Consider the following 15,067-nt stretch of genomic DNA (forward strand, 5'->3'; position numbering starts at 1 on the left):
GTCCCTGAAGGTGTGAAACTTACCTTGGCAAAATATATAGAGTTTCTGACTGACCACTTTCTTCCATGGTACAAAAAGAAGAACAGTGCCATCCGTAGCAAAATTCTTGTCCTGCATGACAATGCACTATCTCATGCTGCAAAGAATCCCTCTGTGTCATTGGCTGCTATGGGCATAAAAGGAGAGAAACTCATGGTGTGGCCCCCATCCTCCCCTGACCTCAACCCTGTTAAGAACATTTGGAGCATCCTCAAGCTAAAGATCTATGAGGGTGGGAGGCAATTCACATCAAAACAGCAGCTCTGGGAGGATATTCTGACATCTTGCAAAGAAATTCAAGCAGTAACTCTTTAAAAATTCACAAGTTAAATGGATGTAGGAATAGTGAAGGTGATATCAAAGAAGGGCTCCTATGTTAACATGGGACTTGGCCTGTTAAGATGTTTTTTTTATTGAAATAGCTTTGATTTTAGTAAATTTGACCTCCTAATGCTTCAAATTCAACAAATGACCATTTTCAGTTCTTTACGACCCATAAAATGTTTTGAAACTTTGTTGTGCATAATAATGTGGAACAGTGCATTTTGAATTTTTTATTTTTGAAATAAAAAATATAATTTGGAGGTTTGTTTAATCAAATTTGAGTTATGCTCTAATGGTTGGTGACTTCAAATTTATACTGCCATTTGCATCGACTATTTTGCAAAATCAGAGAAAAATATCATTTGCATAATAATGTAGAACGTGGTGTAACCTGACTCAGATTTCAAGCATAAATGCACATACATTCAGTCTTGATATCCATTGTAACGACGACAAACACAGATGCATCAGGCTCAAGGTCACTAGTTAATACGGTCTCTTTTTAAACCATGACACCAGCATGAGACAGCTCAATATCAGCTTATACTTATTGTTTTTTTGGAAGAGCTTGAATGGTATGGTACATCATTATCAGTGTTTAATTGGTGGTTTTCAGAGTCAGCTGTCATGGCTACATGTGGTTAACCTGAGGGTTTAGAGTTCTTCTGGAAGCATCTGTGTGCTCTCTCTTCCTCTCCCTAGCTCATCCACTGTAATCATGTATGTGCGTGTGTGAACACAGAAGATAAAGATGTCCTACATGCACTGGAATGGTTTTTGTACATAGTATGAAATTTAATCCTGGTGGCGCCACTGGCCAGCCCAGAGAGGACCTCCTGCTTCAGGTGTATTTCTTGATGTCAGATCTGAAGGAACACATAATTCAGGGATGTGAGTGATGCAATTTGGCTGAAGGCTGCCATGTTTTTAGGACTAATCATGTTTGGTGGTGGGATTGCAGAAAAGCCCCACAGAGCCGTGGTCTTGCTCTGCAGGATACTGATAAGGACGCTCTCGTCTTTTCTTCTCCGCAGTTTTATTGGCTGTCAGCGTTGTAAGCCTTATAGCATCCCAGCACACCATAAAATCAAAAGCACGTTTGCATGAATTAACAGAAAGGAGAGTCTTCTGATGATGGCCTCTTTTAACAGGATTTCTCCTGGTAATAAATGTTCTTAAAGAAGTCCAGCTTCTGCACAGTGACTGCATTACTGATGTTATGAATTGCCATTATTTCGGACAGCCTGCCAGGTTGGTGACAGAAAACATCGTCAACTTTACTGCCCCCTCAGAGAACGTGGCAGCAAGGCAGAAAGAAACAGCTCGCAAAGCTAAGGTGAGCTATAACACCATCTGAAAATCAATACGTCTCCTTGCTGTATTTCTCTGTGTCATGGTGGAGCCCACTGAGGGAGATAGAATGGAGAAAGTAACTTTTCCAAGCTGAGAAACTAATTTATCCTTCAGTAAATGTCAGCCCACGCCCGGCCTGCCTAATGCCCCTCAACTCCGTGGAGACGCTGTTTGGTATTTGGAAAATTATATGTAATTATCTGTTTCTCTAAAATAATGATAACAATAAAAGAAAACAGGTAAAGCCCACGTATAATTTGTAAATTATAAAGTACAAGTTCCCCTAAAAAAGAGGCTTTGTCTGTGCTTTTACTGGATGTTTTCTGAATGGGGTCAACTGACCTAGAATCAGAACATTCAGAGCAAATAAAGGCAGAACTCCATGTACCACATGAATTGGAGAATATGAATAATTTTATTCATTATTCATCAGAGAAGGCACTACTCACCATCAGGTCAAATTTTTTTAACCTTGAAAAAATCTCCACTGTTTGCCATATTTTTCTAAATGGCCTTTTGTATTTTTAAATTAATTATAATCTATCTAGTTTGGTTTTTAAATCAGGCAGTGGGCTGTAGATAGTATGAGGTTAATTGTTTTGCAGTTTAATCTAAATTTGAAGATGAAATGATTGTAGTTCATGTTATACTCTGAAAATGAACAGGGAGGTTCATATGAATACAGTGGATCTCAAGTCAGACTTCTTGGTTGCAGCAGGATTATAGCCCAATCCGCCAAGCAAAGGGTTTCAGTGCAGATAGGTCTGGAATATCTAAGACCATCTCAGACCATCAAGGACATAACTGTATCACGACACAACCGCCGACCAGAAAGTCTGGCATTTTTTATTTTTCTCCTGCCTTCGTTTGCCAATAAGAGCAAAGACCACTCTGCATGCAACCTTGCAAAGCCAATGGATTGGCCATATTACTTTTCTGTCGTCAGGCAAATCCAACTTGCAGAGCTCCAGTCTGAAAAACGTGTGCCTGGTCTGAAAAATTACCAGACTAATCAGCAGTTTTGAGGAGATTGAAGTGGTAGCTACGAGCCTGGTTTAGTTGTTCTTCAAGACGATCAGCTGGATGGGCTAGCGGCAGTTTTACCAGTACAGGACAACATTTTTTTAAAAGGAACCCTGCATGATCAGACAAGTTCATCTTGTTGGATAGATATTTGTATCTCTTATATGTATATTGAACTAAAAAAAAAACTGACTAGATATCTGTATTGTGAGTAAATTTGAGTTTATAAACTCACCAGTAGGCCGCCATATTCTGGCGGTGTGACGTTATTTACCGGTACTGTAAGATGGTACACAGGCTGTTAGTGAAGCATGCTGCTCAGCTGTAGCTATACAGGAAGTTTTAGTACTGGACAGCATTTCTTCATTTAAGGAAAAGCAAAGAACAGCACCAAAAGCCTTTCTTAGGAGAAAAGATGTTCTCCACCTCAACGGCTTCTGCATGAGTTGGATTCACCATGTGGCTCCACTGTTATACAACATCGTTACCTCCTGTCGCTCTGATTGGCCCATAATGATTGTGAACATTATTGCATTCAGGTGTTTCAACAGGTGTAAAAAATCAAGCACCTAGCCATGCAGTCTTCATTTGCAAACATTTGTGATACAGAATGGGTTGTTCTGAAGAGCTCAGTGAGTTCAAGTGTGGTGCTGTGATGGATGCCTCCTATGAAATAAGACGATTCATGGAACTGAATAGTTCTGAACTTTTACTGGCATTAACGTAAGCGTGATAACTGTGCAGCGGGAGCTTCATGGAATGGGTTTCCATGGCTGAGCTACTGGTTGCAAGCCTCAGATCACCAAGACCAATGCCAAGTCAGATGGACTGGTGTAAAGCAGTGGTTCTCAACTGGTAAGGCATCAGGACCCACGTCAACCATCTTAAGAGAAATCGCTACCCAGGTTTTTGAAAAGGTTTAACCACTCAAATTTATCTAATACATTTTTGGACCCCAAATAGAAAAAAAAAAAACATACTGAATAAAGAGACGAGACAAAATAACAGGTTTAAAAGCAAAACATTACAGAAGAAAACACATAAATCTTATTTTACACAATTTTTCCATGACCATGTAGAAATTTTGTAATTTCCTGAAAAAGTTTCTTGTTTACTTTGGAAAACCAGAAGTGTTAACGAAAGAAAAGGAGATTAATGAGAAGAAAAATTGAAAAATACTGAAATTTACTCGTAACCCAAGGAAAACCTAGAGTGCACATGTATAAATTTACCTTATGTCTACATAGGGCTTCCGTATATAGAATTTCTACCTCATTGTTTTCCTGGCACACATTCTCAACCTATTGGGAAGAGCTTTGCGACAAACTTTTGGATCCAGTTGAGAACCACGGGTGTAAAGCACACTGATACTGGACTGTGGAGCAGTGGAAAGCCATTCTGTGGTGTCACACTTCTCTGTTTGGCAGTCACATGGGAGAGTCTGGGGTTGACATTACCTGCCTGACCGACTGTGAAGTTTGGTGAAAGAGGGATAATCATATGGGGCTTAGGCTAGGCCCCTCATCTCCAGTGAAGGGCAATCTTAATGCTGCAGCATATCAGGACATTTTGGACAATGCTATGCTTCCAACTTTGTGGCAACAGTTTGGGGAAGGCTCTTTTCTATTCCAACATGACTGTGCCTCAGTGCACAAAGAGAAGACTAACATGGTCTGATAAGCTTGGTTTAGAAGAACTTAAGTGGACCTCTTCTGTTCATTCCACTTAAGTGGAATGAACTGGTACAGAGATTGTGAGCCAGGCCTTCTCATCCACCAACAGCATGAATGGGCACATTCCCACAAAAAGACTCCAACAGCTTCCAAGAAGAGTGAAGGCTGGTATAGAAGGAAAACGGAGGCCAACACTACAGTAACGTATGTATTTGAATTCAATGAGAAATGTTCAGGTGGCCAAATACTTTTGTCTATATAGTGCAGGTCACTTGGCATCCAATCAGCAAGAAGACATTTATCTAAATCATTTGGTTGCAAAACTTTCGACTTGAGTAGTCCTCAAAGTTTTCAATAAAGTCGAGCTGAAATAGTTTGTGCTCAAATGTCAAGATTTGAATCCTGACTGATCTGCAGTATGACTAAACTATCATATATAAAGGTTTTCATCTGATGAAAGTGGTCTGAGGGTTTACTTACTCTTTCAGTAGTTGTTTGGAGGGGGAAAAAGACCTTTTTTATTCAAATCAGCCTCATTGCAAGTACTGGCAGCAATGCAGTTATAGAGGAAAAATCACCGTCTGCTGAAGAGTTGGTGGTGACTTTATGGCTTTATTTAACTTTCATGATCTGGAACATTTTCGCCTCTGTACGACTTCAAATAAATGATCTGTGAATAAAAATCTGTAGATATTATTCTGAAATTACTATTATTAATATAACTAGGAGTTTATCAGTCCAGGGCTGTTAGCATCTAAATGTGGAGGCCATCTGGGGCTGTTACACAAGATTAAGATAGCAGTGTTGTTTTCTTTATATTTTTCTTCAAGTTGTCCTGGCTTGCAGACGGCTTCTTTCCACATTTAGATGCAAAACCAAAGCTGGAAACTGCATACAGAAGCAAAACTTTTTTGTATGTTTGCATTCAAATGCTAGTGCTATGTGCCTTGTAAATTAGACACTGACGGAGCAGATACCAGTGGCATTCCTGGGCACAATTTTGGGGGTTACTGGCTACAGCAATCTATTTTTAAGTGGATCAAGGCCCAGTGTGTCTCCTTCATGCTGTGGATGATGTACACGACTAGAAAGGTCTAAACAAAGTCGTATGTGGTGAAAAAGTTTGTGAGGTCAAGAGATGAGAATGAGCAAGAGAGAGAGGGGGAAAGATTACCTCTATTTCTGCAGATATTATTATTATTATCATTATTATTATTATTATTAATATATTTTTTTATTTTTAATTTATTGATTTATTTTTATTATTATTAATATATTTTTTTATTTTTATATTTATTTATTGATTTATTGTTATTTTCATTATTATTATTATTAAAAAAAATTAATTTTATATTTATTGATTGATTTATTGTTATTTTTATTATTATTATTATCATTATTATTATCATTATTATTATTATTATTATTATTATTATTGTTGTTGTTGTTGTTGTTGTTGTTATTATTTTAAATTTGTTTATATTTTTATTTATTTATTTATTTATTATTATTGTTACTATTACTATTATTATTATTATTATTATTATCATTATTATTATTATTATTATTAAGGTGGCAAACAAACACCAGAGCCAGAGAGAAGTAACAGAACAGAAGCAGCGGCAGGAACTGAATTGGGCAGAGCATGGAGAGGGATGTTTGCACTCTGTATGTGTATACGTTTGGGGTTTCTTTTTATGCGGCCATTAGCTGAGATGGATGTCCTTGAACCCAGGTTCGCGCCAACAGGTATCTCTCACTTGCAGACCACCCCTCGACTGGTAATTACACAGGGAGGTCTACAGCAGGTGGCACGAGGCTGAGCAGAATTTACATAAATCTGCATGTGTCACCGGGCCTGGCTTCAGCCTCTGGCACATCGAATGAATCACACTCTCACTCAGCAGACAATTGGTTCAAATTTAACGAAATGCAAAGTGGGGAGGTAGAAGAGTGTCAGTGCTCTCTTAGAAATACATTCATGCATGTGAAAAATATGTGTGCTGGTTTGCATTTTCTTCTCTATTTATTCTTTACCTCATAACAGCAGATAGATCCGTCCCTGCCCCCACTGTCTGAATCATAAGATCATCCATATTTCAAACAGTGAGCTAAAATCATGCCTTGATTTGCCTCATGTGAACTTTTCATTTAGATGAAATTATTTATGCAGTAATCTTGCTCTGTAGCATGCTGTTCAGTTTCACTACCTGCTGCTTCATTGAATGATCTGCAAGTGTTTTGCAACTTTAAAACACAGAAAAAGAAGTCCAGCACTGAAAACTGTTGTGTGAAACAACAACTCAGCAACACCGAATCAAATGCACCTCATAGTCAAGAGTTTTGTCAGAGGTACATGTACTCTGGTTTAGAATAAATATATAAAATGTCTTTCAAAAATCATGACCAGGGCTGGAAGGCAATGAGGAGACACACTCACATCTTCAAACTGTCGCCATCAGCCACAACATCATGCAGTCTGTGGAACAGATGGCACAGAAATGAGCAGACAAAAACTGTACATGAACGCTGGCAAAACACTTGCAAATATGTGTATGTGGCTGTTTGATTTGCACCTGCAGCTCTCATATGTGCTACCTAGTTTTGTCAGTATCCTAAAGTTTTGAACTGCAGAGAGCAGCTGCTACGTAAACTCCAACCTTCCAGTTCCACTTACTCAGAGTCTGCAGCATTGCATCCAAATGTGTGTCAACTGTAAGTGAGGGCCCTTACCAACTGGCTGCTAGTGGTGGAAGTATTGATATATCGATATTTACAAGTAAGTACTCTTTTGGTATTGATTTCTCTAGCAAAGTATCGATACCAAATGAGTACTTTCAAACAGACTACATTGCCTAAATAATCCACTCACCTGTCTTGACTTGCAATATGAACTTAAGTGACATCCCATTCTTAATCCATAGGTAATATGACATCGGTCCACTTTTTGCAGCGATAACAGCTTCAACTCTTCTGAGAAGGGTTTCCACAAGGTTTAGGAGTGTGTTCATGGACATTTTTTGACCATTCTTCCAGAAGTGCATTTGTGAGGTCACACACTGATGTTGGACGAGAAGGCCTGGCTCTCAGTCTCCGCTCTAATCCATCCCAACGGTGTTCTATCGGGTTGAGGTCAGGACTCTGTGCAGGCCAGTCAAGTTCATCCACACCAAACTCTCTCATCCATGTCTTTATGGACCTTGCTTTGTGCACTGGTGCACAGTCATGTTGGAACAGGAAGGGGCCATCCTAGAGCTGTTCCTACAAAGCTTGGAGCATGGAATTGTCCAAAATCTCTTGGTATGCTGAAGCATTCAGAGTTCCTTTCACTGGAACTAAGGGGTCAAGCCCAGCTCCTGAAAAACAACCCCACACCATAATCCCCCCTCCACCAAACTTTACACTTGGCACAATGCAGTCAGACAAGTACTGTTCTCCTGGCAACCTCCAAACCCAGAGTCGTCCATCAGATTGCCAGATGGAGAAGCACGATTGGTCACTCCAGAGAACGCGTCTCCACTGCTCTAGAGTCCAGTGGCGGCGTGCTTTACACCACTGCATCTGATGCTTTGCATTGCACGTGGTGATGTATGGCTTGGATGCAGCTGCTCAGCCATGGAAACCCATTCCATGAAGCTCTCTATGCACTGTTCTTGAGCTAATCTGAAGGCCACATGAAGTTTGGAGGTCTATAGCGTTTGACTTTGCAGAAAGTTGGCTTAAAGTTATAATGCCACTGACAGTTGACCGTGGAATATTTAGGAGCGAGGAAATTTCATGACTGGACTTATTGCACAGGTGGCATCCTATCACAGTACCACGCTGGAATTCACTGAGCTGCTGAGAGTGACCCATTCTTTCACAAATGTTTGTAGAAACAGTCTGCATGCCTAGGTGCTTAATTTTATACACCTGTGGCCATGGAAGTGATTGGAACACCTGATTTCAATTATTTGGATGGGTGAGTGAATACTTTTGGCAAGATAATGTACTTCCCACCAGTGCTTCTCCCCAGAGTGCCTCCTTGCCTCTCTCTCCTCAAGACTGTTTTGGCTTTTTTACTATTCCAACATGACTGTACCCCAGAGCACAAAGCGAGGACTATAAAAACATGGTTTGATAAGGAAGAACTTGACTGGCCTGCATGAAGCCCTGACCTCAACTCCATGGAGCACCTTTGGGATGAACTGGGAGGGATATTGTGAGCCAGGCCTTCTCCTCCAACATCAGTGCCTGACCTCATAAATGCTCTACAGAATGAATGGGCACAGAAACACTCCAGAATGTTGTGGAAAGCCTTCCTAGAAGAGCGGAGGCTGTTATTGCTGCAAAAGGGGGGCAACTCCATGAATGCAGCCCCTGTTGGTGCATGGTCAGGTGGCTGAATACTTTTGTCCACAAAGCGTGTGTGTAAGAGCCATGGTTTGCCACTGCTATAGGTGTTCGTCTCAAAAAAAAAAAAAAAAAAAAAACGGCACCCTTCAAAGTTTTTTTATATCCGTATATTTCTCAGGTTACGTGCCTGATCCGTGTATACTGTATGCATGTGTTTACAGTGAGTGTACGTGTGAGCACAAGCATACCAGTGCTCTGTCCATTGCTCGTGAGCAGTGGGACCCCCCCCCATGGTGAAAGGTGTTTCTGCTGACAGGAGCATATTCAAGGTAATAGAAGCACTCTGTCGTCCTGGAGCTGAGCACTAAAGCAGAACTGAGCTCTGTCACCCGCTATACGCACCGCTGAACCTCCAGATGACAGAATGCCTCACTGGCTGACCGAATCAAACACAATAAAGCTGAAGAAGGAGAAAAAGAGATTGAGGTAGAAAGTGCTCAGATTTGTCATATTTTGCCTCTTAGAACGGAAAGTGTGATTTTTCTTTTGGTAGAGCGGAGTAGCAGAGGAACTTTGTGCTGCATCTTAACACCTCTACAAGCCGGTCATGACACACCATGGAAAACGTTAATGTCTAACCTGTTTGTTTGCAGATGCAGCACATTGTGGAAAAGTCATTGAAGCAGGTAATGATATTCCAGCATATGGCCTTGTAACATGCAGGAACACAGTGAAATGATGAAATCAGGAATTAAAGCTGAATAATGAGAAGGGAAGAAAAACAAGTCCCACAGTAACTGACAGACTGCATTAATAATCTATAAATTATTCCTGTTTGAATTTACATATTGCTGTTGTATTTCATCATTTTAAGCAGAAGAAAGCACAACAAGTCAGCGCAAAGTGATTGAATTATTGAGCAAATAAATTAGTGAAAGCTTCTCCGTCTTTGCTGTAAAACTTGACTACACCTTGTCGATCTGTGCGGAGAGACGAGCCAGGAGCCATAACTCCGTGCCTGAGGGCCCGGCTGCTCGCCAGTGGATGTTATTGCTGATCTCTGTGGAGACCGAGTAGAGCTGAGCAGGGGGGCGCCGCTGAAGGGTCCCCCAGGAGCTCGCTGGACAAATAAATTGTGGCAGCAATATGGAGTTTGGAGTGGAGAGTCTATGGGGAATCCGACTTACTACTGCAGTAACAAAAGGGTGACGAGGCTGTCTCCCAGCTGGTGCAGAAACTCGACAGAGCCTCCATGAGAGTGACCACTCAGCAGTGAACCTGGAGACCTTCCACTCAAATCTTCAGCGTCGTGATTATAAACCTGCTGAGATCAAACACACATTTCTGCATCCGGAGGAAAATAGAGCTCCGGTTCTCTGGGGGGCTCGGTCGACTCGAGCGTGGTAACTGAAAACTTCCAGCAGAATAGTCACAAAGCAAACAGGCACACCATAAACGCACAGTTAACTGAGCTCACAGAATTCAAGACAGGGACAAAAGAAGATATCAGAGTCAGTAAAGATCCTCCAAACAAGGAGAATAATTCATCCATGGACAGATTATCATCAGTTTAGTTTTATTCAGCTCTACCTCCTGGTCATAGGCAGAACCACATGGCAGGAAAAAACTAACATGGAATCAAATTCTGTAAACTGACCAAAAAATTAATCATATGTCATATGTTGAACTTTTAAACTCATGATTTCAAAATGTATCTCACATTTCAACCTTTCCAACTCTTAACTTTGACTTTGAATCCCAAATTTTAACCTTTTAAACTCATAATTAAAAATTTCATCTTATATTTTGACCATTTTAATTCTTATTAACTTATTATACATTTAAAACTCATGATTTCAAAGTTTATCCCAAATTTTGACCTCTAAAGGTCATAATTTTGACTCTTATTTTATATTTTTACATGTGAAGCTCACAATTTTGACTTTTATCACAAATCTTGACCTCTAAAAGTCATGATTTTTACTGTTATTCTACATTTTTAACATGATAAACTCTTGATTTTGACTTCATAACAAATTTTGACCTTAAAACTCATTTTTCTGACTTGTTTCTAATATTTTCATCTTTAAAACCCATGATATTGAATTTTATTCCATATTTTTACATTTCAAACTCATGATTTTGACTTTAATCACAAATCTTGACCTTTAAAATTCATGATTTCGGATTAGTTTCATAGTTTTACATTTAAAAGTAACTCCTTTGACTTTTATCTCATGTTTTGACCTTTAAAACACATGCCTTCAATGCTCTATCTCATATTTTTGCCTTTTAAAAATGTTATGTTGACTTATAATTTACTGTGTTCTGACCTACTGAACTTGTTTGGTTTTTGTGTTTCAGATTTCGAGCCTTTAAATGTATATGTTTGACTTTTTAACTCTCAAAAATCAGTTATCATCAGTGCTTAGACTTTCCCCCCGTTATTCACCACTGGTGAAAATAAAGCTGACAGCTTATGATTAAATGTTGACTTCTCTAGGCCCTCAGGTTAGACCAGAATTCAGAATCTGGCTCCTGCTGTCATTGAGTTTGACACCCCTGTTAGAAAGGAATTTTTTTTAGGTGGAACTAGAAGATTTTGTTATTGGTTTGATTTGCTGGCATTTAAAATCTACATTTGTATTAATGTGGTGTGACATGGTGTATATTTAACTGCCTGCTTAAAAAAAAAACAAAAAAAAAAACAATCCTGACCCGCATTCATCACCTTCCTTAGTTCCTTAGGGGTCGACTGATAATCAGTCTGGCCAATTATCATATTTGGCATTTTGACGATTATTGGAATCAGCTTTTTATTTCACTTTTTTATTTCATCTTTTAAATCAAACAGAAAATCCACTACTTTGGCTCTGCAGCATCTGTGTCTTCCCCTTTAGCTCAGCTTTCATTCACTCACACTCTGACTGGCCAATCTGATTGGCTACGATGTCACATGAGTTCTAGCCAATCAGCCCTGCAGCCCGTTAGGCTGTGACAACAAAGCAGCATTAGACGATCCTCCACACTGAGGGTTCAAAAACACAGTAGTCTTGTAGACATGTTTACAGTGACAAGCCTGTCCAGTTTCACAGTTAAACTCAAAGATGCCTAACAGTTCTGCACTGAACTGTCTGTATAAATATGAAGAAGGCCACAATCCTGCTCATATGCTATATCTAAGCTGTGAAGCAGCCACCTGTCACCAGTAGCCACTGCAGCTGTGGTCAATAGCTACTGCCGTGCTGATAAAATACTCTACTACCCTGATGTAAACAACGGTGAACAACGTCATTGGCATCCCATAGCATTGCAGTTTAGCAAAAACAATAGAGATATATTGCAAGAAGCCAGCATCAGCTTCATCTTGACATGAGCAACCACATTTAGCTCAGGCATGTAGACATTACGCTGCAGAGAGGACTAAACAGCAGCAGCGCTAACCCTGCTAATGTTAGCCACACTGCAACCCTATTTAACATTGTTTACAGACACTGTGATCCATGTTTTCTTCACTTTGCACAAGCTGATCAAACACAATCTGAATTTAAATTTGCATTTCTTTGGAGTTGATGTTGGGTGGGAACATTCCTCGTCCCTCTCCCACATTCGGATATTGATTTGTGGAACGACGAAGGAAAGGGGTGGAAGCTTCGGGGACTGCAGCAGCAGCTGAATAGCAAACACTATAGTTTGAAATGTTAACTTGGACTGACCTTGTAGAATTGTTTGGCCTTTCTGGAATGGTCCACTGTACGCCACCTGGTAGTGTTTGACCTGGAAGCCAGGTACACAGTCCTCACGGCCTCCCTCCTTTTGGCCACCCACACAGGCGACCTGCAGCACGGAACAAAGGAGAGGTCAGCGGAATAAACATGAACACATGGTTTCTGTGGAGATAAAGCTGTCAGGCACAGGCAGGTGCATAGAATAAAAAAAATTATATAAAGAGCTAATCCTCATTAATTCTAAATAAACAACATAAGGCGGAAGCAGATAGTGGAAAATTCACAAAGAAATCAGAATGTCGGAAGTTTCTAAACTAGTAGAAGAGAACAAATTAATGCAGACAGGTACTTTTATAACATTTCAGACTCTTTAACAGATGCTGAAAATGCAAGAGGGAACACATGATGACAGAAATGACAGATTTGTTCCAAAAATATGTGGAGAGCAGCAATATGACCAAAATGGCACCTCACAGATGGACAGATTTCACTCAAGTATGGCCAGTCTCAGCTCTAGATGTGGAAATCTGGCAAAATCTCTTTTGGAAAACCTTTTAATGAACGATAAAAATTTTTTAAAAAGATATGGGGGAAGTCAAGATAAGCAAAACACATTTTCTGTGGTTGTTCCGCTTTCTTTGGTCAGCTCACTTCCTTATTGTCTATCCTTGTGTTCAACTGACAATCCACAGGGTGTTTTTTGGCTTTTCCGTCAAATGACAAATCATTAGTAAAGAACATGTTTGAAAAACAAAATTAGAGTGTCTGTACAGGTTTTTCCTTGCAGACGATGGAAATGAAACTGTAAAGCTGGCTTAACATTAGACGGTTCAAGACGTGATTTGGGGCCTGACTTGCCAACTCCAATTGGTGTTGGCTTGTTTCCGTGTTCCTCACTGGCGAATCCATTTTGCAAAGCTCCCATCTGAACCGTTTGGGCCCAGTTAGAAAGTGACAGGACCAATCAGTGTTGAGGGGCAGTACTTTCAGGTATGGCAGAGTCGTGATGTAAGCAAGCAGCGACAAGAGGCCGGTGCAATTATGGCGGAAGAGATTAGCATGAATGCTGCTAAAGAGCAAGTTTTGTCAGAACTTGATGACATTTCTTCATTTAAAGAAAAACAAAGAACAGCATTGAGTTGTTTTCTTTTCAAAAATGGCAAAAGTCTGCAGTCGCCATGGTTCGTGATATACAGTTCTCTATGGAGTTTACTTCTCGGTAGGGGTGCACCTCAGTTTGGGGCTACAACTTCATGTGTTTTGTTGCTCTGATTGATGCTGAATTGACGGCCAGTTGAGGATCTGAGGCGACTGAACACCTTTCTGGTGGAATTTAGGGGTATGATGTCTGCATTCCTAATCCTATCTAAAGGCTGAGCCAAGCTACCCTCCTGAGGGATTTGGTTTCATCTTCTTCTATCCATGATCTTTGTGTGCCAGATATTACCTTAATCCCATGACCACAGGTGAGGGTAGGAAAGAATATCGACCAGGAAATTGAAAGATCGAGATGAATTGATTATGGCGGGGTCAAAGTACATTGAAAATGTATTTTTAAGCCCAGTAATGATCTATTTCTGATTTGTATTGACTTTGGCTAGAACTGCTGTCAAATGAAGCTAGATTGAATTGGAGTGGTACGGTTAGTGGTTTCATAATTTTTGTTGTGTTTTTACTATTTAATCAAACAGTCAGAAAACCCAGAAATAATCTGTCCCTTGAACACTGCTTGACTTTTTCACAACCCATAAACATCTCTAGAAATCAAGGCACTTTAACCCTTCTATTGAAGAGTAAAACTGTTCAAGGATGTTTGAAAACAGACAGCTAAGCGCTGTAACTACTACTCTAGTACTCTACCTGGGAAGAGTCACAGAGGACAGAAACATTTCCTATATAAGTTCATGATGCATACACACAAACCCGTTATGACCCTTGAGTATTAAAATTTCCTCATTTTAAATCCAAAGCTGAAAGTTGAGCTAGTAAACATAGCCAGCAGGAGGAGGAGGAGGAGGAGGAGGCATGCACTGAGGCAATATTCCTTGGATGTTAAGCTCACATCAGCTAAGAGTCAAAGTTCAGGTCTGAATTATTTTGGAAGCTGTCAGTGAGATTCCCGTCTGAAACGTCAGCCCTGATGTAAAAATAAAGCAGAAACAGTTCATGGGAATAAGAGGTCACGAGAAAGTTGTTGGAAAAGCTAAACTGATTTGACCAAGAGGCACTCAAATCATGGGTAAATCCCCCAACATTTCCCACTAGTAAGACTCAAGAAACTCAGGAAGGGGTCACTTAGTTTTACCCATTTAGACCCAATTAAAGTGCTATGTAACTTCTACTATAAAGAATACCTCTCAGTGGCCAGTATGCCAGGTTTTGGGCTCTTCACAGTGACTGCATGCACACTTACAACTCTCTTTTGAAGAGTTATTAATCACTTAATCATTCACCATAACAACTGTTAACATCTTATTTATTATATTTATTATATTTATTATATTATATTAGACTTGATTTTTCAACTTTTAAATGCTCTGTCCTCAGAGTGCACTGTGACACGGCTGGTCTCTTTCAAGGCTGTAATCCAGC

At 40.0% G+C, this 15,067-nt stretch overlaps 1 protein-coding gene across 1 annotated transcript in view; it reads right to left on the minus strand.

Moving 5' to 3' along the window:
- cdh13 (cadherin 13, H-cadherin (heart)) overlaps window positions 1-15,067 on the minus strand; it is a 784,391-nt gene that overhangs the window by 539,471 nt on the left and 229,853 nt on the right. The window contains exon 2 of the mRNA XM_041795315.1: window positions 12,464-12,584. Within this exon, the coding sequence (XP_041651249.1) occupies window positions 12,464-12,584 (121 nt within the window). The remainder of the gene's footprint in view (window positions 1-12,463; window positions 12,585-15,067) is intronic.

The sequence above is a fragment of the Cheilinus undulatus genome, linkage group 9 (assembly GCF_018320785.1).
Source record: "Cheilinus undulatus linkage group 9, ASM1832078v1, whole genome shotgun sequence".
Lineage (NCBI taxonomy): Eukaryota > Metazoa > Chordata > Actinopteri > Labriformes > Labridae > Cheilinus > Cheilinus undulatus.